The sequence below is a fragment of the Canis lupus genome, chromosome 32 (genome assembly GCF_003254725.2).
Source record: "Canis lupus dingo isolate Sandy chromosome 32, ASM325472v2, whole genome shotgun sequence".
Taxonomy (NCBI): domain Eukaryota; kingdom Metazoa; phylum Chordata; class Mammalia; order Carnivora; family Canidae; genus Canis; species Canis lupus.
The window spans coordinates 217,863-242,773 of NC_064274.1; the positions used below are offsets into that span (position 1 = coordinate 217,863).

At 37.6% G+C, this 24,911-nt stretch overlaps 1 protein-coding gene and 1 long non-coding RNA gene across 6 annotated transcripts in view; one reads left to right on the forward strand and one right to left on the reverse strand.

Annotated features, from left to right (window-relative positions):
* Positions 1 to 26: 26 nt before the first annotated feature.
* LOC125754208 (uncharacterized) lies at positions 27 to 24,898 on the forward strand. The gene is made up of 3 exons (XR_007407831.1): positions 27 to 133; positions 3,765 to 3,852; positions 24,725 to 24,898. It is a non-coding gene; the product is annotated as an uncharacterized LOC125754208 (long non-coding RNA).
* The window catches only part of G3BP2 (G3BP stress granule assembly factor 2), an 87,005-nt gene continuing 74,855 nt past the window's right edge, over positions 12,762 to 24,911 (reverse strand). For 3 of the 5 annotated variants that reach the window (XM_049105042.1, XM_049105043.1, XM_035709509.2), the window contains 7 exons: positions 24,419 to 24,521; positions 23,730 to 23,910; positions 22,653 to 22,751; positions 18,080 to 18,182; positions 16,749 to 16,877; positions 16,090 to 16,208; positions 12,762 to 15,685 (listed from right to left, as the gene is read on the reverse strand). In XM_049105042.1, the coding sequence (XP_048960999.1) occupies positions 15,413 to 15,685; positions 16,090 to 16,208; positions 16,749 to 16,877; positions 18,080 to 18,182; positions 22,653 to 22,751; positions 23,730 to 23,910; positions 24,419 to 24,521 (1,007 nt within the window). In that variant the 3' untranslated portion in view covers positions 12,762 to 15,412. The remainder of the gene's footprint in view (positions 15,686 to 16,089; positions 16,209 to 16,748; positions 16,878 to 18,079; positions 18,183 to 22,652; positions 22,752 to 23,729; positions 23,911 to 24,418; positions 24,522 to 24,911) is intronic. The other 2 variants (XM_035709514.2, XM_035709512.2) reach the window with 1 other exon arrangement.

Here is a 24,911-nt window from a genome sequence, read left to right on the forward strand (position 1 = left end):
TGATTGGCCGGCCCTGTCGTCACGAGCTACGATTGGCCCAGCGCCCGCCGCCCTGCCCCCTCCGCCTGGGGCGTGGCCCGCGTTCTGTCGCCTCCGCGCAGACGCCGGCACCCGCACGTGCTTCGATTCTCAGGTAGGAGCGCCCCTTCCTGCCTTTGCTGGGAGCCTTTCTGCCGCTGAGGGCAAGAGGCGATTCCCGGGCCCGTGGAGAGGCTAAGAGGGGGGCGGTGGTTCTGTGGGATCGGGAGAAAACAAAAGGGAAGACAGGCGCCGAGGGCGACGAAGCAGTCCTCACAGCTTCCCTGCCGGGGCGCGGGCCCCAGGACGGGCCTCCGGACGCTCTCGCCCCGGAGTTCGGAGGGTTCCGGGCTGGCCCCAGTTCGACGCCTCCTCCTCGGTCAGGACGGTGGGGCCAGGCCGCGCCAGGGAGGTGAGGCAAGGTGAAAGCAGGCAGGTGACAACACAAGTGACTGGGAGGGGCCTTGGGGAGGACAGCCTGGGCACTGACATCGAGAGACACACTTTGGAGGTCATGGAAGAGGGAGGAAGAACGTGGATGAGATAAGAGAAGGGCTAGGGCGCCGGGGAGCTAGAAGAGATGTGCTATAGGGGCGTGTGACAGCCGCGTAGGGTGCAACTGGGAGTGAGACGTTTAAGGCACAGGCCACGCCGTAAGGCCAGAACCGTGACCAGGCTCTGAGACTGGTAGGTCAGAATGGCGCACAACCCTAAGTCACATAAGAAACAGGGTTTTCCTCATCTTTTTTTTTTTTTTTTTTTGGTTTTCCTCATCTTTAAGTAGTTTGAGGTTCAGGCCTTACCCCTGCAGTGAGAGGCCTTAAGCACTCAGTTATTTTCACATTAAATCATGAAGACTGTGGGTGCCTGGCTGGCTCAGTCTCTTGATCTCAGGCGGGGTCTGAGTTGGAGCCCCTCCCTGGATGTAGAGATTACATAAATAAATCTTAAAAGAGAAAATCATGAAGACCATATGGTTTGTAATCTTATTTGGTCTCTAGAACACCTTGATCCGGTTAAGAGAGTGTCCTGGAACAGCAGATATTTATGACCATAGCCAATATTAAGATATCAATTCCTTCTTACAATTTATCAATTCCTTCCAACATTTACTAAGATAAATGTTCTGATTTTTTTTTTAATTTTTATTTATTTATGATAGTCACAGAGAGAGAGGCAGACACATAGGCAGAGGGAGAAGCAGGCTTCATGCACCTGGAGCCCGACGTGGGATTCGATCCTGGGTCTCCAGGATCACGCCCTGGGCCAAAGGCAGGCGCCAAACCGCTGCGCCACCCAGGGATCCCAATGTTCTGATTTATAGAGCATCTTTTGTGAGTTTGGTTAGCACAAATTAATCTTCCAGTGCTTGATCACCTTGGTCAAGCTGCTTAAAATCTAGTTCCTGAACCTGTAATCATGAGGAGCAGACCTAGGACCTGGGCATGAAAAGAATACAATTCTTAGGTCAATTCAAGATGTCTTAATGTAGCAATTAACTCTATTCCTGGCTTTGACCAAGTTGGAGGGAACCATGCCCCATTTTGTTACCTCCATAGGCTATAACAAAAGCTGATGACTTTTTTTATATGATGGGCAGACCCCCTCTTTTTACAAAGTGGCAAATCTAGGTTTGTTAGGACTGAAGCTTGAGAACAAGAATACAAAAAAAATTTTTACTTTTCCAACCTTACAGATATATTCAACAATGTAAATATTTAAGGGTCAAGGTCCCCTCCAGGCAAGAGTTCCTGAAGCTTAAATAACCTGTTTATTTAAGGAAACCAAAAGGATAAAGACTAAAAATACTAGATTTGGTAAAGACAATGCTTGAGAAGACAGTTTCAAAATACTGAGTTTGAAAGCCAACTGTGAAGGAAACATAAGGTATTCAACAATTATACATCCTGGGTTAAAAAAAAAAAAAGCTATCTACATGTTTGCTGTAGTGGAGGTAGCATTAGGTAGAAGCAGGGTTGGGTTATTGCTTATTTTTCATTTTCAACTAGGAAATCTTTGTAGGGAAAAAGAATGGAGAGAAACTTTAGAGTCAAGAAAAGAATAATGAAAATCCCAGGACAGGTCATAAGGAGAAGGTGATAAAGTATGAGAAGGCCTTGGAGAGGCTTAGAGGCTTAGAAAAGAAAACAACTGAGAAAAGTTTAGGACGGATGCATTAGCTGGCCTAGATCTTCTCAGCGAAAGAACTTCATTTTTGCTGAAAAAGGTAATGGTGAGATTGAGGCTCAAGTATTTGAGAGCAGAAATACCTTGAAAAAGGTAGTTACAAAGAAGTCATTTTGATATGAAAATAATACAAAATAGTAAAATGTGCCCACTTGAGCCTGGACACCATGAATTTACAGTGAAACCAACTGACTGTTTTATAGGACTTGGCATCCCCAGGGGCAAGAATGGAGAAAATTGGGGCGCACACAAGCCAACTCTTAGAGAATTGGTACTGCAAGGAGAATAAACAAAGGTGTTAAGAAATCAAGTATGATAGATGGCAGAAGAACCATCTTCTTCAGTCAGAAGAACATGGGACTATTGATCTAAGATCATGAGTTCAAGCTTTTTTAGGAGCTTACTTAAAATAACAAAAGAAAAAATCAGTATTATGGAGAAAGAACCACTGAAATGGCTCGCCATTGGTTCCAGCTAGATAGGACAAATTTTGACAAAATTTAGCAAATAAACTGAAAATGCAGAGGCACTGAAGGAGTGGAGGTCACAGAGGCATGAAGTTTAATGGGAGTGAAATAGGAGAAAAAGTGACTGTTTAAGCAGTTTGTGAGTTTAAGACCTTGAAGTTGGCACAAGATAATGATGATTGATCCCTTTTTTTTTTTTTTTTTTTTAAGATTTTATTTATTCATGAGAGAAACAGAGAGAAAGGCAGACACACAGGCAGAAGCAGGCTCCATATGCAGGAAGCCTGACATGGGACTTGATCCCAGGTCTCCTGGATCAGGCCCTGGGCTGAAGGCAGCACTAAACCGCTGAGCTTGGGATCCCTGGGTGGCACAGCGGTTTAGCACCTGCCTTTGGCCCAGGGCGCGATCCTGGAGACCCGGGATCGAATCCCATGTCGGGCTCCCGGTGCATGGAGCCTGCTTCTCCCTCTGCCTGTGTCTCTGCCTCTCTCTCTCTCTCTCTCTCTCTCTCTCTCTGTGTGACTATCGTAAATAAATAAAAATTTAAAAAAATAAAATAAAATAAATCGCTGAGCCACTCGGGCTGCCCTGATGATTGGTTCTAAAGGACGGAATGTTTGGCTGTTCCTTTGAGTGGCTGGAGATCAGTGAAGAATGTCATTGGAATTGAGTTCAATTCCTGAGGTCACAGTATGAAGAGTGACAAACTTTGAAAAATTGTAACGTGAACTACTCAAGTGGAACAATAAAGGGAGAGGTTGAGAGGGATATTTTAGTCACTAAAGAAAGTGAAAGTAATCTAAAAATCTAAAAGAAAGCAGTGTGGGAGTACGTGAGATTGGCAACAACAGAGGAAAGCTGGAGATGATGGCAAAGAAACAAAGGTTAAAAGAGACTCAGGACCAAATGACCCAGCAATTCCATTCCTTTTTTGGAATTTTTTGTGCCAAGAAAAACGAAACCATATGTTCACACAAAAACTTTTACACAAATGTTTATAGCAGCATTCTTTTATTTTTATATTTATATTTTATATAATAATTGATATATATATAAATATATTTATATTTATATTTTTTATATTTATAGCAGCAACAGCCAAAAAGTGAAACTCAAATGTCCATCAACTGATGAATGGATATACTATGGTGTACCCATACAATGGAATAAAAAAGAAGTAGTATTGATACATGCTATGACATGGATAAATCTGGAAAACATTATGCTAAGTAAAAGAAGCCTGACACATAGAAACAGAAATTAGGGCAGCCTGGGTGGCTCAGCGGTTTAGCCCTGCCTTCGGCCCAGGTTGTGATCCTGGAGACCCGGGAGGGGTCAGGCTACCTACATGGAGCCTGCTTCTCTCTCTGCCTGTGTCTCTGCCTCTCTCTCTCCTCTCTCTCTCTCTCTCTCTGTCTCTCATGAATAAATAAATAAAATCTTTTAACAACAACAACAACAAAAAAAGAAACAGAAATTAGTAGTTACCAAAAACTGAGGGGGAAGATGGGAATGAGAAGGGATTACTATGGGTATATATTTCTTTCTAGGGGGGTGAAAATGTTCTGGAATTAGACAATGGTCATGGTTATACAGCCTTGTGAATATACTAAAAACCACTGATCTGTACACTTTATTTTTTTTTAAAGATTTTATTTATTTATTCATGAGAGACAGAGAGACAGAAAGAGAGAAAGAGAGAGGTAGAGGGAGAAGCAGGCTCCATGCAGGGAGCCCGATGCGGGACTTGATCTGGGGACTCCAGGATCACGTCCTGGGCCAAAGGCAGGCGCTAAACCGCTGCGCCACCCAGGGATCCTGATCTGTACACTTTAAAAGGGTGGATTTCATGTATGTAAATTATATCTCAATGTAAAAATAGATTACAGGATAAGAAATATATGGCCTTCCCAGAAATTTTTCAATAAATTTACTACATATTTTAGCTTAGAGTAGCCTATGTATCCTTCCTCACATTAGTGATTATTATGTTTCTACTCTTGGCAACAATATTCTCTACACATTTTGACATCCCAAAACAATGTGCTTGGGCCAGTTTCTTGCCAAACAAACAAGCAAGCAAAAAATACCTCCCACTTAGGTCCTATGAAATACTGATTTATCATAGGTTTTTGACATCACTTCAAATGAGTTACTGAGTGAACAGAAGGGCCATGAATTTTCAGACTACAAAAAGTAGTCTTTATTTTCAATATATTATAGAGCATGCAGCTATGAATACATCCCACTATTCTATTCAGGAAAATGGACTGATTTATTTTGATCTGGTACTTTGATGGAAAGACACTTGCCATAGAAGAGAGAATTCTGTTCTCAACCTAGTAGTTCATTCAGTGACCTCATTACTATATATTAAAGTGATTGACAATCAGGTTTGAAAACCTAGAGTACAATATACCACTTACTTTGCCAATTTCAACATACGTCTATACCATAACAGTGCGAACCTGGAAATCCATTCTTCAAATGTTAAAAATACATTTTGTTTGCATGGTAATATGCCTCTTGCAAAAATTCTTCCTTGACATTCCATCTCCCTCTAGCCTCTGCCCTATTCTTTTGTTAATCTTTATAACAAAACTACAGAAAAAGTCTATTCGTTTCTTCCAGTTGTCTCTTGGGCTTTCATCCTTATCACATCACTGAAATAGTTTTTCCCAAAAGTCACTATGACCTATATTCTGCCAAGGCCATCTGTAGCAGAGATTACTAACTACTCACAATAAGCTGGTTCCTTTTTCCTGTATGTATGGCTTATTTATTTGCTGCAGTTTTCATTGAGGTTGGGATCGTGTGACTTAATTCAAGCCAATGGAATATGAGATAGCTACCATTCCCAGTCCAGGCCCATAAAAATCTCCATACAAGATCCTCCATATTCCTTTTCTCTTTCACCTGGCTATAATGAAGATGACTACAGCATTATCTTGAAGCCACACACGTGTTAAAGTTGGTAGAGCCTTCATTCATCTGTATTCCTAAATGACTAAGTAGGGGGCCACTGGCCTCTTCACTACCACTCTCTTAGTTTTTGTATGAGGGGTAAAAAACCTAGTTTGTGCCTTTAGATGTTTTGGGGCCTATTTATTATAGCAGATAGCCCAACTTAATTAATTCACTACCTTATTTGACCTCTCAAGCAGCATTTGACACAACAGTCTATTCTTTGCTTTTGACATAAACTCTTGAAACTTCGCTTTCTATGACACCAGTACTTGCCGTATTTTGTCTCCTTGTTTCCTTTGCAGGCTTCTCCTGTACCAGAACTCTGAATTTTAAGAGTACCTGAGGGCTCAGTCCTCAGCCTTTTTGTTTCTGTACACTCACTTCCTAGGTGATCTCATCTCATCCAATAGCTGCAAATACCTATACTGGCCACTTACAGCACTGAGCTCTCCTCAGAATTCCAAAATCAAACCACCTGACATTTCTGCTTGGCTATACAATTGGCATATGAAACTTAACATGGTTAAAAGAGAAGTGTTGATTTTTCCCTTCACAATCTACTCCTGCTCCTTCAGTATCTCAGTAAAGTACAGCTTTCCACCCAGGTTCCATCAAAATCCCAGGGATCATCCTTGAACATTATCTTTCCGCTTGCATTCAAATCCAATCCTAAGTCTTGTAGGTTTTATCTCCATAATATATCTTATTAGCTGACCATTTATCACCATCTTCACAACTGCAGCCTTAATCTAAGCCACTATTACCTGACATCCCTTCCTGACAGGCTCCACACTGATTCAGACCATATCACCTTCCTGTTCAAATTCCTACAATCCCAGTACAAGGGTAAAATCCAAACTACAAGCCCACCCACAACTTTCTCTCTTGATATCAGCTGTTAGGGCTCTGCTGGCCTTATTTTGCTCTCGAGTACACCAAGCTTCCAAACAGTCTGTGCAGTTTGTTCTTCCTTCTATTTGGAATGTCTCCTACCAGATCTTATCAATGTTGCTTTCTCCTTATTTTGGACCTCAAATGCACCTCTTCAAGAGGGCTTTCATCACCACCCTCAGTAATGATTATGGAACAGCCCATCTCCTGTCACTATTACATTCTCCACTAGTTCTACCCTCCTATGAACCATGTGATCTTGGAAAAGTAGCTAACCCCCAGGCCTGCATCAACCCTTCTGTAAAATAAACAGTACTCTTACTCACAGGATTACTGTTAGGACAAAATTAGTTGTACATGCCCAGGACTTACCAGGACTGAAATTACTTATTTCATGTTCGTTGCCATCCTCCCTCAAAAAATACAAGTTTCCAGAGAGTAAGCTGTACCTACTGTTACTAACCAGCAATAGGATGATTTCTGGCACATACCAAGATTCCAATAAATAGTCACTGACTGCAGTGTAAATCTTTCTCACTCCTGTCACACATTTGTTACTTAAGTGCCGGCTTTGAAACATCACTCTAAGTCATTTCTGGCAAGTCATCATGCCAGATGACAAATTTTCTCTTACATGTTTTCTAAGTCCCTATCCTCATCACCAATATGCAAGAATTTTGCCCAAGTTTTAGTTTACCTCTTTTAAAAAAATTAAACTTAACAGGGTTACCAAATTTAAAAATATATGTAAAGTGAGGACCCTCAAAAATCATTTCTTTATCTCAGCTCGGAGACTGTAGTATTTGACAGCTATTTGATTTCTCAATGACTTTGTTTTTAAATTTTTTAATTTATTTATGATAGTCACACAGAGAGAGAGAGAGAGAGAGAGAGGCAGAGACACAGGCAGAGGGAGAAGCAGGCTCCATGCACCGGGAGCCCGACGTGGGATTCGATCCCGGGTCTCCAGGATCGTGCCCTGGGCCAAAGGCAGGCACCAAACCACTGCGCCACCCAGGGATCCCGACTTTTTTTTTTTTTTTTTTTCTCAAAGTAAACTCTACCCTTACTGTTGGGCTCAAACTCAAGATCCAGAATTCAAGTCACACACTCTCCTGGCTGAGCTAGTCAGGCACCCCTGAAGCTATTTCAGTTCTGTTCCAATTCTCTTCTCTGCTTCATTATGTAATGCTGTGCTTTCTGAATGTAGTTCCTGATTAAGGGATCCTTAATTTTAGGATCCAACTAATGCTGGAGGCTGTGATTTTACAATTTTCTAAAATAACCCCAGGATAAAAATGCACTGTTTACATTTCTGGTATTTAAAACCCATTTTCTAAAATTAAATAAATCATCCTTTAAAGCAGATTGACACTTTTGGCTAATGCAATATTTCAGATCATGTCATACTAGTGTAAATGCAATATCCTTTCTGAGCTTCAGTCTCCTTGGCTGTAAAATAGACAACTACACTTAGCTTAGCCTAAATATTAAATCAATTGTAAAGCTATCAGAAGGGTGACTCAATTTATCTTCAAATATTACAGAAAACTCATTTAGAAATAAAAATGAATGTAAAGATATTTTACTGGTTGCACAATTTTAAAACGGAAGTGCCTGCTTTTTTCATTGATATCTTTATGCTATCCAGAACTCGTTCATTTTCAGTGTCTTTCCTCAAAACACCTCCTGAATTCAGGTGCCAAAACATAAGCTATTTCTTTTCCTCAGATTTAAGTCTTGAATTACAAGTTTATCAGTTCTCCTGCTTCCATTTTTGTCCTCCTACCATCTATTCTTTTTTAAAAAAATTTATTTATTTATTCATGAGAGACACACACAGACACACAGAGAGAGAGAGAGAGAGAGAGAGAGAGAGAGAGAGAGAGAGAGAGAGAGAGGGGCAGGCAGAGACACAGGCAGAGGGAAAAGAAGGCTCCCTGCAGGGAGCCTGATGCGGGACTTGATCCCAGGACCCCGGGATCACACCCTCAGCCAAAGGCAGATGCTCAACCACTAGAGCCACTCAGGCATCTATTCTTGTGAAGGCATTATTCTATCATTCCCATGCTTAATTTTCTTCAACGGCTTCCTGTAGCACTTAGAAATTCAAGTAAATTCCTTACCCTGGTTGAGGTGATCTAGTCTGACTCCTATCCCACCTTTTGACTTCATTTTACCTATCCCAGCCTCTTCTTACTTTCCATGTTTTTCCAGTTTTATAGGCCTTCCACTAGCTGATCCCTCTGGCTGCAGTGCCCAAATGGTTGACTGGGGAACACCATCCTAAAGTTGCCACACAGTGGCTATGTTATCTTAAAGTTTTGCAGTACATTTACAACTATACTTCTCTATTATCAATAAGCTCAGGGAGCTTATTCACTCCGTTTTTTTTTTTTCTTTTTAAAAATATTTTATTTACTCATGAGAGAGAGAGAGAGAGAGAGAGAGAGAGAGAGAAGCAGTCCCTATGCAGGGAGCCCGATGTGGGACTTGATCCTGGGACTCCAGGATCACACCCTGGGCCGAAGGCAGGAGCCAAACCACTGAGCCACCCAGGGATCCCCTTCACTACCTGTTCTATTCATGTAACTTTAATATCAAGAACAGTGCCTGGCACGCAGAGGTGGCTCACTCTACACTTAACAGTGTTAAATGGCTTGTCATGAAAACAATAGTGTAATAGTATAGGGGCACCTGGGTGGCACGGTTGACTAAGCGTCTGCCTTCAGCTCAAGTCATGATCTCAGGGCCCTGGGTTCCAGCCCCATGTAGGGCTCCCTGCTCAGTGAGGAGCCTGCTTCTCCCCTTCCCTGCCATTCCCCCTGCTTGTGCTCGCTGTCAAATAAATGAAGTCTTAGAAAAAAAATAGTGTAATAAAAAAAATAGTATAATAGTACAGAGGAAAATACATACTCATACTCATGCCAAAGTATCTACAGGGCTATCTACATATTAAGACTGGGAATTCTTTCTTTTGGATTATCTGTATTATCTATAATGTGCACAGCATGTTTAATTGCTGTAAATATATATAAAATTGACCATTTCAGAAACTGAAATGAAATAAAAAGCCACAAGCCAAAATTTTACACAGTTCTAGACAGGCTGATCTTTTCAGGTCCAGTTTCACATCAAAATCCAAGGTTTCAGTAGCACTCCTGCCTCCTCACCCAGAAAGCCTGTTTTCCCTTTGTGTTGCACATACCATTTTATTTCTCCAATTATACAATAAGAAACTTGGAGTTCTTCTGATACCATCCCTTCCCCACCAAGCCCTGGCCATTTTACCCAAGTCTTTCAAATTCTTTAGATTCTAACACTCCAGTAGGAGCTAATACCACCACTCTAGTATCATAGCTCTTGACTGAAATACTGGCAGTATCCATTTTACCTGATTTACTCAGTTTGTCACAGAACTCTTTCAGTTTGTTTACTATGTGGCTAGAGACACTTCAAAATAGGATTACCTGCCCTCACTGAAAATCTTCAACTTCCCATTGCTCTTGGGATGAAGACCAAACTCCTTAAGGCCAACAAGGCCCTTTATGGTCTGCCCCCTAGCCACCTTTTTAAATATGCACCTGTGTACTTCTTACAGCCTGAGAAATGGATAGGGAGACAAAATTCTGAGAACCGAGGAGACTTCAAATAATTCTAGATTAAATAGGTCAGAAAAATGGGATGTTCATTCAGTATTAGAGAGCCAGGAATCACAGAAAACACGTCATTTTGGACTTCTGAACTCTGAATTTCCTAGGATTTCAAAGAGGTCTGTGGCAAAACAGATTTTAAAAATGTGTTTGGGAGGCATTAAGTGGCTCAGTCGATTAAGCATCGACTTTTTGATTTTGGCTCCGGTTATGATCTCAGGGTCCTAGGATGGAGCTCTGAGCTCAGCAGGGAAATCTTCTTCCTTTCTCCCTCTGCTCCTGGTCTCTCCCTTCTCAAATAATCTTTAAAAATACTTGGAAGACAGGATAGGACGACAGCAGAAATGCAATGTAGTAAAAAATACTAACAGGATAACACTTGCAGAGGACCCACTACACTGTTTTAGGTGCTTCATAGATTAAGACACTGAGCATCCTCTCAATCACCCACCTTACAAAATGAGGAAACAGAGGCACCAAACAAGAACAACCTCTGAATGATAGAGGTGCCATTGAAGCCAAAGCCCTCCTTCTTGACCATTTTACTATATGGAAGTAAAGTTGTTCCCAGCTTAAATGAAACCACTTAGAGAAAGTTTGTCAGGAAAGAGACGGAGGACAGAAGGGACTGGGCGCAGGGGTGGTTGGCATGTGCAGAGTTGTGAGGTGGTAAGATCCAGTACAGAAAACAAGAGCAGTTAAAAGAATATTAAGTCACAAAAGTGAAAGAAAGCATTTGAACACTCAGCCAGCTTTATCAAATTCTTAGGGAAAAAAATCTCAGATCAAGGATGAAGAGGTCAATGTGGCAATAGAAGCATAGTAATCTGTGAATGTTTAATTCTGAATCTGCATTTATAGCATTTTGCTCAGTATTTGGTAATGCTAAAAACACTTTCCTATTCTGAAGCATGTCAAACATAAGATGTGCATACAAACAGATTTGAAGACTGCAGTCTCTATTTGTCAAAAAAACCCTCCAGAAACTTCATTACTTAGGAATTATCTAGCTTAATGACATTAAATGATTTTAAATAATTACTCTTTATCTGAACCTACTGAGATCACAAAAGAGAGATTTCTTTCATGATGTAATACTGTTCATTTATCCCGTAACTTTAAATAATTTAGAACTCTGGCATCAAACTAACCAAAATAGTCTACTACTAAATAATTAGAGTCTTATGGAACACAGAATAAAAAGGGGGGAAAAATAGGGTCTTTAGTCTTCCACAGTTAAAATATAAATTATGATGAGCAAGTTATCCTAACTTAAAGGAAAAATATGAACATTTATCCATTAAATTCTTTCACTTGCCACAGAAATCACCTAACAGAAATGAAGCATCTTGTGTGACTAAAGTTTTCAAATATTTCATTTCACATAAGTCTCCTGGACCAAATGATTATTGAAAACCAAATCTGAAGCAGCAAATTTAGTGTAGCATATACACTTTATCCCTCCTAAAAAATGTTTTTCCCCTCGTCATAAAGTTAGGTAAATTATTACAATTAAAATTGAAAGTGAGGGGCAGCCCGGGTGGCTCAGCAGTTTAGCGCCACATTCAGTCCAGGTCTTGATCCTGGAGACCAGGGATCGAGTCCCACGTCGGGCTCCCTGCATGGAGCCTGCTTCTCCCTCTGTGTCTCTGCCATTCTGTGTGTCTCTCATGAATAAATAAAATCTTTAAGAAAAAAAAAATTGAAAGTGAGGGCAGCCCGGGTGGCTCAGCAGTTTAGCGCCGCCTTCTGCCCAGGGTCTGATCCTGTGGACCTGGGACCGAGTCCCAGGTCGGGCTCCCTGAATGGGGCCTGCTTCTCCCTCTGCCTGTGTCTGCCTCTGTGTTTCTCATGAATAAATGAATAAAATCTTAAAAAAAAAAAAAATTGAAAGTGAATTTACTATACACTTATAAAAACCTTAAGTCTTACTTCCTTGACAGTATGGAAATAATGATTATTTGGGGTTCTCTCCAATACAAACTTGTGAAGACTGATTCAAGGAATCCTCATGAACAGTGTTACAAATACATCAGCAGGAAAAAATCATTCATAACCATCCCTTTTAACAAGTCTCAAGTTCTAATATCATATATGCATTAGGACCTAATTTTTCATTTGAAATACTTAGTCACATTTGCAAGTATGTATTTTCCATTTAATATTCTTTTAGAGCTTGACAAATTCGTTCCAATTTCTGAATTGAGTCATGCCTATAACTTCAGATGTCCTTCTGAGATAAGAGGTACCAATCCTTTAGAAAACTTAAGTTTTGGTTTTTCTCTAAACGTTTAATAAGTGGTCTGATTTTGATCATTCTCACCTTCTTTATACTTATTCTCTTCTGCTATTCTTTAACGTGTATACCAGTTACCTAAGTGAACTGGGATACATCTCTAATCATGTTCAGTCATACTTAAATATTTGTTTTTACTTTTTTAGAAATCAAATTTCACAAACAAGCAGCCATTGGTTTTAGAACAATTCCTTATTTTTACTTAGGTTGTATGAAATGCAATTGGGAAAAAATACTTTGGAACACAAACCTATAGATTAAATTAGGGACATAGATAAATGCTGCAGACATCAGTAGTTTATTGTTTGTTAAGTCCAAACACATTCAAAATGGAAACTCAAAGAATACTTTTCCACCCGAAACAATTAAACTAGATTCTACTAGCATATAATGCTTAACACATTACAGCAATAAAGATGGTAATCCATTGTCTTCTATACCTACTAAAGCCAAGATGGTAAAGCCAATTTGGTTGCAATAGTGTCATAAGGATAGAATATTACCATCACAAAGAAAAAAAAAAAGCAAATAACAGTAATGGTCAATGAATAGTTTTACTCTGGTTCACTGAAAAGGGGACAAAATGTTAAAAGTCCACAGTACTGCAGGTGAACAATCACCATGTAAACTTCTCCATGTGATGTTTTAATGTTTTATTCATGGTATGTAGAGACTGAAGCTGAATGGCTCTTTAATTTTCTATTACACTTAACATTTCTCATTACTTTTGGTGCCAGAACACAGTTTTCATGGGTGGCAGGGCAATATCCTAGATTGGAAATTATATATATATTTAAAACGGGAAGGAAAGAAAAGAGTAGAGGAAAAATATACTATAAAACAAAACAAAACACTGACAATAAACCACTTATTTAAAAGTAGTTTGAAAAAAGGCTTCAAAACTCAAAAGTAATTTTCTGGTAAGAACTTCAAGTACTATACATTAGAAAGTGTAAAAGTGTTCCAACAGGAAAAAAAAAATCTTTAAGCCCCCCAAAATGGAAACTATGAGAAATCTGTGTTCCCAAAATATATGCAATAGTGCAAGACTTTTCCCCAAACATGGAAGACCTCATTCAAGGGAGAAAAGAAGGACAGATTTAATTTCATTATATTGCCCAGTACATGAAAAACAAAATATGTGCATCATTTGCTAGTTTACTAAATAGCAAACAGTTTTATAATTCAGAACCAGTTTGCTACTATGTCAAGTGCATTTTTAAATTTGTTTTTACTAAGAATGGAGAAGTCTTCCATGCTAACAAGCAGCTTTAAGTGGTCACACTTAATTTACCTCACTCCTAGCCTGAAACATCAGAAACTGTTATGTACCCGAATGCTCCAAGCATAAAATTGGATATCCTTCGCCATACTTGCGGTTTACTGGAACTTGCAATAAAGACAGACAATAATCCAGCAGCTACAAACTTTGCTCACAGAATTTAGAGATCCATGTAAAAATAAAAGATGTCGTCCCAGACTTAAATTCAGAGCCACTCGGGTGCTGACATCAGTTCAAGAATTGTGCAAAATGAATGACAGTTCCCTGCCCCCCAAATAGAAAATGCAAACACTTAGGAGATGCTGTTCTTTTCTCTGAAAATTGCAGTATCCTCACTTCGTTTACTTGCCATTTATGGAATCTGACTGCTTTCAAAATGTCATAAAAAATGTACATCGAGTTGATTGGCTTTTCCGAGCACCTCTCAAGTGATACACTTCAACGTTCACATTCATGCTAAAAGTCAGTAAGAGACTTACTCAAATAACTGACTTCCTCCTTCCCTCTCCCTCCCAAACACACAAGACTCCCTCCCACAGAGAACACAAAGCTGTTAACTGAAGAACAAGGTAAATAATATGCTAGTCAATTTTACTGATTTTAAAGATACTGCAATTTTTTATACACTTCAATGATTTTTCAACATTTTGCAGCTGTTTGACTTTGCAGCACAGCAATTCATACACTAAACTGTACAAAATTACCAGCAAGACTGGAATGATGTATTAATAGAAGGCACCATCATGCTTATTACATTACCAGAGAACAAAAATACAGTAAAGACAATTTTCACTGTACATAGCTTAAAGAAAGGAAAAAGGGAGGAGTGTGTTGAGCAGCCAGCCATCCCTGTACTGAAGAGGGGCAGGTAGAAAAATCTTAGATATGGAGCTACTAAATCTGGTCTAATACTCAAGACCATAGCATTTGAAGTTCTGATTTCTGTTATTTAGAGTTCATGACTAAATGATTCCCTTCTGGAATATACTTGTAGTCTTGTTAAGGTTTATGTGTACACACGCTGGTCACTGCAAGCAGATAAAATGCCCTCATCATTTCACAAACTATTCTCTACTGGAAAAAAAGATGAAAGATTTTTTCCCCCTGTTGCCTCCTGTTGCAGATGTCAATGTTAATGAGTTCAGGAGTACCCATTAGTGCATTTTGATGAGTGCATAACAAGTTTCTGTTGGGTTGTATTTTGGGAGAGAGCCAAGAAAAAATGCAAGATTCTCCAATTGCACAAATTGCACTATTTGTGTTTCCAACATTAACAGGTAGAAACAATAACACTTAAACAAAATGTGCAGCAGAGGATTTTTTTTTTTTTTGACTCAAAGGACCTGATTTCAGTTGGGCATGTCCTTTTAAGTTCATTTTGTTGTAGACAGTTTAAGATATGGTCATTTCTCAGTCCTTAATTCTCCAAGTCTAGATTTATAAATTAACAATGTGAATCCTGTTGTGAAATTGGGGAAATAATGTCCACCTCAATTTAACTCATAACCAAAAGATGCTTTTCACATCAAAGAAATGATCAAAAAGGCTGTGTCACATTCCAAAGCCAAAAAAAAAAAAAAAAAAATTAACAAGAATGCAAACACGATGAATAATGTACCACTGCCAAGACTCTGTAAACAGTGGAGCTTCAACGACGCTGTCCTGTGAAGCGGCCTTCCATTTGCCCGGTTCCTCTACCAGAGCCAAGTTTCTGTGCCATGCCACCTCTCGGAGGAGGTCCTCTTCCATCCCGGTCACGCATCATTCCACCACCTACTATGCCACGTGGACCACCAGGACCTCGATCATTGCGCCTAATATCCCTGCGATCATCACCACCACCTCTGGTTTCTCGCTCTCTTGCAGCTCTTGTTTTTTTCTCTTCCACATTTAAGCGTACTTCCCCTCGAAACATAATTGGCTTTAAAAGGAGAGAAAAAGATTTACGTAGGTAGGTTAGACAGCAACTGTCATGTATTCCCTTATCTACCAAAGTAAGAAAATCCTGACAAAAAACTTCTAGGAAATTTAATAGGCAATCTAGTCCAACCTTCTTCACCAGAGCAAACAGTGCAATTTAAAATAATCCATACCACAAATTGGACTGTTATTAAGTAATTGTGTGGTACAACTTAAAAACAAAAAAACACCACACCTCACACTTTAGAATGACTAACAAATCTTTATTTTCTGCATATTTTCTAAAGCACTAGTTTTAGCTTTACTATTAAGGAAAAATCTATCGCTTTAAAATGCATCAAATTAGCATTACATACAATAGGAATAAAAAAGTCTTAAGTTATGTATGCCCTTTCAATCACTTACTTTTGCAATTAAGATTCTCTGAACTGGTTCAGAGTCATCAAAAACCACAAAACCAAAGTTTGGAAGTTTTCCCCCAACACCCTTGGTATTGATGCGAAGTTCCACAACGTTTCCAAAACCTGTGAAAATATACACCAACGGTTATTTTAATAGAATACTTTGTAGCTTTAATTATTGGGGTGAAATAACTTTAATCTACTCGAACTACTTCAAAACAAAAGTTGCAAACTGCTACATCCAGTGACAACTAAGGTACGTTCACTCATACAAGTCATTTGCATAAAGATGCCAATGACTAGCCTGACCCTTGTTTTGTTACCCTCAATTAGTCCTCTCAAAAGGAAAGTTTCCTGCATGGTTTTACAAAGATGATATCTTCTATTTCTGACTTATATTTGCCAAAAGAATCCTACTCCCAAACATAAGACTGAATCAGCTCATTCTTCTAACCTCTACAACTAGGTCAGTCAACACTAAGTACAGTCATGGGGAAACATCTAATATAATCTTCTACCTCTTTCTGATCAATTAAAGTGATTGGTACATGGAGATACACACAGTTTATAGAGATATAAATTTTTTTAAAGTTCTAATTACATTATTAAAAAAGCTTTATTCTCCCCACTTAATTTTCTAATAAAGCAAAATAAACTACTCACTCATGAAGAACTCTTTCAGTTCATTTTCATCAATATCATGTGGCAAGTTACCAACAAAAAGTTGATGACTGTCTGGATAGCGAATTATCCTACGGTTGTCAGATTCATTCTGTTCAAGATCTCCTCTGCCTGAGAAAAGGAATAGGACAGATTAATTAAAGTTTATAATGTCAAAACAACTAAGCTCAAAGCAATGAATGAACAATAGATATTCCTGTTTTAGTTTAATAAGATAGTGAGCTCCTTGAACAGAGGTGGAAGTGCCTATTAATTAGTAGGTTAGTTAGAAAACAACATGACACTAAGTGTAAAGTAAGGGTATTGACTAGATTGCTAAATGCCTTCTTCTAAGATCTACTGATCTGATTATATGAAAGTCCAACATTAGTACAAATATTCCTCCTTAACCAAACTCTTGCCATCACCCAGGAACCAAATTTCAGATAGTAAGATCTGTCCTAAATATTTGTTTAGTATTTTGAAGTTTGCAAATTAATCTTTGGTTGTATGAAATTATAGCCAAATCAGTAAATTTAATAGTAATAACATCTCATTTAGATATCCTGTATACATATTAATGTGCTCAAATTTATATAAATTTTATTTGATCCTCCCAATAACACAAAGAACACAGTGAGGCATGTAAGAAAGGCATCACACAAGAAAAATTTGGGTAATAACTAAATGGCATAAGAGAAGCTCATAATTAAGGGTCTCACTCAAGATCATAAACTCAAGGAGTGGCAAAGCTAGGACAAATCCCAGTTCCCATGACTTCTGGTTTAGGAACACATCACTTTATTTTACTTTGTGGGAAAAATTACATAGGCTATTGATGGGTACTATATCTCCCACCTCCTCCCAAAAGCAATCTAAACATACTTATAGAATTCAAATAGAGGTGCTACATATATTAGCTAACAATGGAAACAAGTCAAAAATCATGGCAACTTACTTAATACCTAAGACAATCAAAATAAGAAGAATCAGGGTGTGCTTATTGTTTATCTGTGAAGAGATAAGAGTGCTAAGTAAGAGAGTAGGTTATTGGCAGCTCGGTTTTGAATTCTTAAAACCAGTGACAATAACCAAATAAAATCTGTCTCAAAATTTTTACACCTTCAAAATATAGGTCTCCATCGCACATCAACTAATCCTCCCCTAAAAGTTAGTTTTCTGCCCCAGACTGTACTTTAGCAAGCTACTTAAATCTTTTAAAAAATTTGGTACTCAAAGGAACTGTATATAAAACACATTATAGTATTTTAAGTTCAGTATTTTCCAACTTTCCAAGTACTAAATGGGAAAGGTCACAGAGGGGGCTGACTCACCTGGTCTTGGTCCTCTAGGAGGGAAACCAGGTCGTTCTCTAGGTCGTTGTTCACGCACACGAGGTGGCTGAGACTGAACTTCTGGTTTAGCTTCAACTCTTGGCTAAAATACAAGGGAAAAAACACATTATAAAGAAACTCATTCCACAGGAGACAAAACAACTAAAGCAACCACCAGCGAGTCACCAGCAGACATAATGATATTTTTAAGTTTAGAGTAATTTTAACATAGTGTCCTATGTATATGAAGAATAAATTTTTATAAAGATATTCTGTACCAATCTAGGACTGTAGGGTAGGTTTGTTTTCTCATTCAAGGATATATAACTCAAAATAAGCTGCTTTTTACAACCACATTTTTTCAATAAATTTACATCCACATTGAGACAGCGTTAAAGATACAGCTACAAAAAAAAAAAAAATCACAAAAATGCAAGATGAGCCACTCCATGTAAATACATATGCAAAATAAACAGCCATCTTTATTTTAGACAAAATTACCATATACTTCCTAATTATCTATCTGCCCTTCAAATAGAAGTGCTTACAGCTAATAACTTCTAAACCCCGTACCATAAATCTTAAAAATCAGTGGATAGTTCAAAATGTACAATTTAGCTTACTCTAGCAACTAAAAAATACCTTTAAATTAAAATTAAATAATTAAGACAGAAACATGTATAAAACACCTCAGAATCAAGGAGTCCTTTAGCTCCCTATTGTTCTTCCTCATGGGAAAATTATTTAAGGACTGATTTAAGGACTGATTTAAGGACTGATTCCAACAACTTTAACTGCACCTTGGGCCGGCAGCAGGCAGGGAGTAATAGGACATTTTAAGATGACTTCCAAAACTTTCTGCTCAGGCTGAATTACACACATATAATTGACTATTTTAAGACAAAATCTGCATCTGCTATTACCTTTTCCTTATTAATACAGTAACATTTTCAATATTCCCATACTCTTTGGCTATCTATTGCCCAAATATTTATGGTCCAAGGAAGAGATAAAAATACATGCACTTTCAAAAAATGCTGAAAACACTCAGCAGGATATGAAGAAAATGTCCTCAGTCAGAACACTAGTGATTTCAGCCCTGTTTTTATGACTGATTATCTCTGAGGACATCAGTCCAGCCAGTGTCTCAAACTCTTCCATCATTTATATATCTGGAATACCATTACTTAGAAGGACAAATTTTGATATAAAGAGTTATGTTTCTTTCAAAAATGACAATTTGCTGTAAATGATCTCACCCACTGTAATCAGAAGGCATATTAATTCCTAACCTAGCAGTTTTTACCAGATGTCTACCTCTTTCCAAGTTGTTTTTTTCACAAAGATTTCCCATTTCCCTCAACATCAAGTTGCTCTCCATGTTCTAGAACTTAGCTAGTTAAAAAAAAAAATAGAACTTAGCTAGTTAAAAAATTATTTTTTAACTCTCACCAGTTTTCTCAATTATATATTTAGTCCTTATAAAGACTATATCTTATTCATTTCTACACCACCACCAAACCAAGCACAGTGATGTTAGGCACAGATGTTTGTTAACTTTTGGTTCATTTAAAGTTATTTTTTCTTTTTTAAAAGATTTTATTTATTTATTCATGAGAGACACACAGAGAGAGGCAGAGACACAAGCCAAGGGAGAAGCAGGCTCCCTACAAGGTGCCTGATGTGGGACTCTATCCCGGATCCCAGAATCATGCTCTGGGCCAAAGGCAGATGTCCAACCTAGGCATCCCGGTTCATTTAAAATTAAATTACATTTTTAGTTCTTTAATACGTAGGCAAATGTTCTATGCCTGACAAGGGATCCTATGTTATAACCCCGAGACCACTGCTATCTGTATTTGAACGCTATATGATAATTTGACCTGAAATGTGATGCCTGAAAAAGGCAGTTATTTACAAACTTCAGTAAGGGGGCCTAAAAGCACCAACTTACTTCAGTATGAACATAAAACAGAATTAAAGAATAGATGCACCCTAACAAAACTTGATGAAGTTAGTGTTTAAGAAATTAATAAAAATAGCAAATGTACCTTTTAATCTAAAAATTTCAGAAAAATCTCAGGCTCATTGAATCCAAATATTATCAAATAACTTAAGAGGTATCCTCACTGACCTAATTTAAACTTTTTTTCAAAACTGATTACCAAAACAAAAATAACTCCAAGTAGCAATATAGAAAAGTTCATTATCCTTTAAGCATTTAAAATTAAAAATGAACTTAAATAATTTCCAATGTCTTTTAAATAATTCATAGTGAGATTTAGCAACCTTTCAGAAGATACTGGATGATGCCGATACAAAAAAAAAAGAGAGAGAGAGAGAGAGAGAGAGACCAAAGACCTAACAATATTCAATAACTGATTAATTGGTTAACCCAGCCAGCTGTGTATTTGCAATTCTTCAGACTCAATTTCATGATTAAAACTATATATTCCAACAAGATAAAATGGCTAACATACCACATACACTTTAGGGCCTTAAAAATTAATTCCATGCAACCAGAAAGTGTTCAGGTGACAAATTCCACAAAAGAAAGTCAAACAGAATATAAAATAAAAATGGAACCATCAAATCAAACCAATAACAGCAGATAAAACCACAACCAATAAATCCTTCAACTGAACATGAACTACATATATTAGTCAATTTCCAGACAAAACTTTTTCAACCAAGAAATTAACTTACCTACTTCTAAATTAATTCCTATGAAATATCTTAAAATTAAGTTTAATTCTCCTTTTATTAAACTATGCCAAAAGTGTTAATGAAATGGTATAGCCCACCAAAATAATAAAAATGAGGCATTTATTAAATCAAGTGGAATAATCATGAATCCATTCAAAATATAGCCTAAAAGGATCAGAAAGTTTTTAAAATTTTATTTATTTAGGTGATCTCTACACCCAACATGGGGCTTGAACTCACAACCCCAAGATCAAGAATTGGATGCTTTACCAACTGAGCCAGCGAGGAGCCCAAGAAAGTTCTTTTATAGTTTCAACTGTACACGTTTATATGTCTGTCTTTAATAAGGGGATGGGTTGGAAAATACAATCTAGTCTCCTACAATTAAAAAAATAAGTTCCTTCAAAATTTAAAAAAATGTTTCCCCTGGGCAAAAAGATAGGCTCTAATATAATTTAGATGTCTTAAATACAGTACTTTTCTTCTCTGATGTAAATGGAGATAGATTCCCCTCCAAAGGACTAAAGAAACCTCTAGATTTACATGAGTCACAAAGGGACTCTGGTGTCTAACTGCATAAATTCAAAGCCCAGTCCTATGCTATTTATACACAGCTGTCTGACCTTAGGTTGAGGCCTCAATTTACTCATCTGTGAAGCAGGAACAGTAACCACTCTCACAGGGTGACTGTGAGGATGAGATGAGAATGAATATAAAGTGCTTTGTATAATGCCTGGCACATACTAAAGGCATAATAAGCATTAGCTATTTTAACTAGCAGTAAGTTTAAAATAAATGTAGCCAACAATCAAAAGATGAAGTAATAATCCAAAGGATTCCAAATGCAAATCTCATAAGAAATCAAGCGTTTCAAAAGAAAATTCAGAAGTCACTCATGAGGTTTTCAGATGGGCTGACAAGCACAACCAATACTTGACAAATTAATTTTCTTCACTAAGACAGAATTCTGGTTTGTGATTTGACATTATTCAACATTTCCTGAATATGTTAACTGAAAAAAAAACAGGTTATCTTGAGGCCACATATTCTATTATGTAGCTATGAGTACCAACGCCATAAAAACTGTCTAGTGATTACTTTTTTGAAACCTCAATGTTTCACTGTTAAGAGCATGTAAGAGGCATACACAAATAATTGTATGCGTATAAGCATTTTATTTTCTTTTTTTTGCGTATAAGCATTTTAAATATAAATTTTCTAGTAGAATAAAGTTTGACTCAAAATGTAGGAAAAAAAAAACTGAATACCTTTTAACTGTACTATAAATTTAATTAGAATTTAGTTAATTCTAAACTACACCTAGTAAACACATCAGGTAGCCAGTGTCTTATTTTCAATGTTTTTGGAAGCTCTGAAATGGGTAAGATGACAAACAGATGAAAAGCAGAATACTGGAATGATCAGTTAAGTGAACACTACAGTCATAAGTTGGTACAGGCTTCAATTAAACAGAGTGAACCACTTACAGACTGAGAGCTTAGGCAGTTTTTTAAAGTTCTCTATTTTTTTTAAAACAGTGATTGCCATACTACTTTGTGCCTTTCCAAATTTCTTCCCTAGAATATTTTTGCTATGAATTTTAGAACTTTAAAAGGAACATTTTTTTTGTTATTTTAAGAAGCCTTTTAAATGACTCTATCAGTAAAACCAACTTAATGTGTATTTCACACCCAAACCCCAAATGATGATAGAGATTTGGCATTTAAAGTGGGTGCACTGACATTTAATACAATTTTTTTGTATATTTAATCCATAATTTGATTGACTCATTTAAAGAAGTATAAAAAAAGATAAGCAATTGGCAATGTAACAAGGATACAATCCAATGTGTTCACAGATTGGTTACCTGTGAGACTGGTGCTTTAACATGGGGTGGAATTCCAGAGGAAGAAACAGTACCACTAGGAGGCAGGTTTTTACTGGTCACTGAAGCCCAGGAGAAAGCCTGCAGGAAATGCAACAAACCTAGACTACTAATCATGGAAAACCACCAACATTCCTATAGGGAAACTTCCAAATATATATTTTCTTTTCATTTCTAAACTATTGTTCTATATTGGAGGACTCCTCAAAGGAAAGGCACACACACACATGCCAGTCTATGTGCCAGCTTTCAAAATCTCATTTTGCAAGATTATTTGTTTTGTCTGAACTACTAAATAAATCCACAAGCAAGTTCCTATATGCTCTAAGGAGATGATCAATGGCAAACAAAACCACTAACTACACATGCTAGAAAAATAAGAACCTAATAGAACCAATTTCTTTCCCCTTTTGGGGGAAAGTAAGGTGTGTGATGGTGTTGAGGGGAAGGATAGGAAAGAAGAGTACTCACTGGAACTTTAACAGACATTCACAAATTAAACAAGGAATCTCCTCTCACTACCCATATATATTTTAACCTACTTTACAGAAAGATAAAAGATGTTTTAGGTAGGCTTAAATGATACACTATGGGTGTCACGTATCTTTCCAAGACAGTTTAATAGGTGTAGTAAGGAAATTGCTCCCATTTTAACCAGAAATAACATGTATCTCTTCTTTTAATAGCCCAACTTGTTTAAGTTGGGCAACTTCATGACTCCAGTTGCATCCGTGCATAGAGGACTTATACAGAATGGAAGAGCAACTCTCAGCTTTATACATGGACTCAAATAATTTCATGTAAGAGACTAAATAAACACTGCATACAGACAAGGATCAATCATAAGTTTCACTCTCAGGGGTATTTTGGGGGGTTGCGGGGCATGAATACAAAGAAATTCCCTCAGGATTACAAAAACCCCACAGCTCCCATAAACATTAAAAAGCACAGTTTACTATATTAAACCATTTAACATAAGAGAACAAAGGTCATGCTTCATCAATGGCACCAAATGTGAAAGTGTGCTGTTATAGGCCTAAAGACTTCCTTTGATCTAACCTTTGGTGGTTCCTGTGGCAGAGAAACAGGTTCTGCAGGAGGAGGAGAAGTAGACTTCTCCTCTAACTCTTCTAAGTTCTTCTCCTCTACTTGTGGCTTTAGTTCTTCAGTCTTTGTTTCAGAGTCTGGCTCAGGTTCAGGTTCATGAGAGGATTCTTCCAAAGGCTCCTCTATGCCATTACTAAAATAAAATATTTTGTTCATTTTTCAGTATGAGCGAAATGATCAGTTGTAATAAAACAATGTAATATTTCTCTAATCTAATGGCCATAACTGGTAATAAGCTGATTTGAAGCAGAAGTCCAATAAGAAGGCAGAAGGGAATAATAGTCTTAAGCAGCATTTCTTTAACCCTGCCATTTTAAAATGGGATTGTTAAATTACTAAAAATATTTACTTGAATACTAACTATAAATAAACCTCGTTTTTATAAAAATGAAATGCTCTGTGTATTCCTAACTATTCTTATCAGTAAGTAAACACTGTTTTGGGCAAAACCATATTCGATTTGTTATGTAAATAAAACAACTCTTTCTAAAATTTCTTACATATATATATATAAAGTACTCAAATACTGGCCTGATACCTTTATCAAAAATTTACTTCTAATAGTAATTCCAGTAACAAAAACCACCTTGCAACTACATTATAGTTTAGACCAAATCTGGCCTTGCAAACACTATTCTTACGCCACGGGGTGAGCTTCATAGTAACCACTATCAGCATTTTCTTGCACAGGTTCTGGAGATGGTTGCCTTTCTTCTTGTTCCTCTTCTACCTCATCTTCTGATTCTGACAATACATAACACACATTTCTTTTTCAAGAGGCTCAACAATTTCATATGCATACTTTTAATGTTTAAGTGGTAAGTTTTAAAAATTGACCTATTTCTCACTAAGGTGCTCAAATGCAGCATTCTCTGTTCTCTTAACAATTAAAGAGCAAGCAAGATGAATTTTGGTATTTACTCCATTTTTATTATTTTTTTATGTAGGTTCTACACCCAACGTGGAGCCCAACACAGAGTCGAACTCATGATCATGAGATCATGACCTGAGCCAAGATCAAGAGTCGATACTTAACTGACTGAGCCACCCAGGTGTCCCTATTTTTAAAAAAATATCTAAAAATTAGAAAAGGGCAGGAAATAAATGATATTAAACCATAACTCAGTTTCCTAT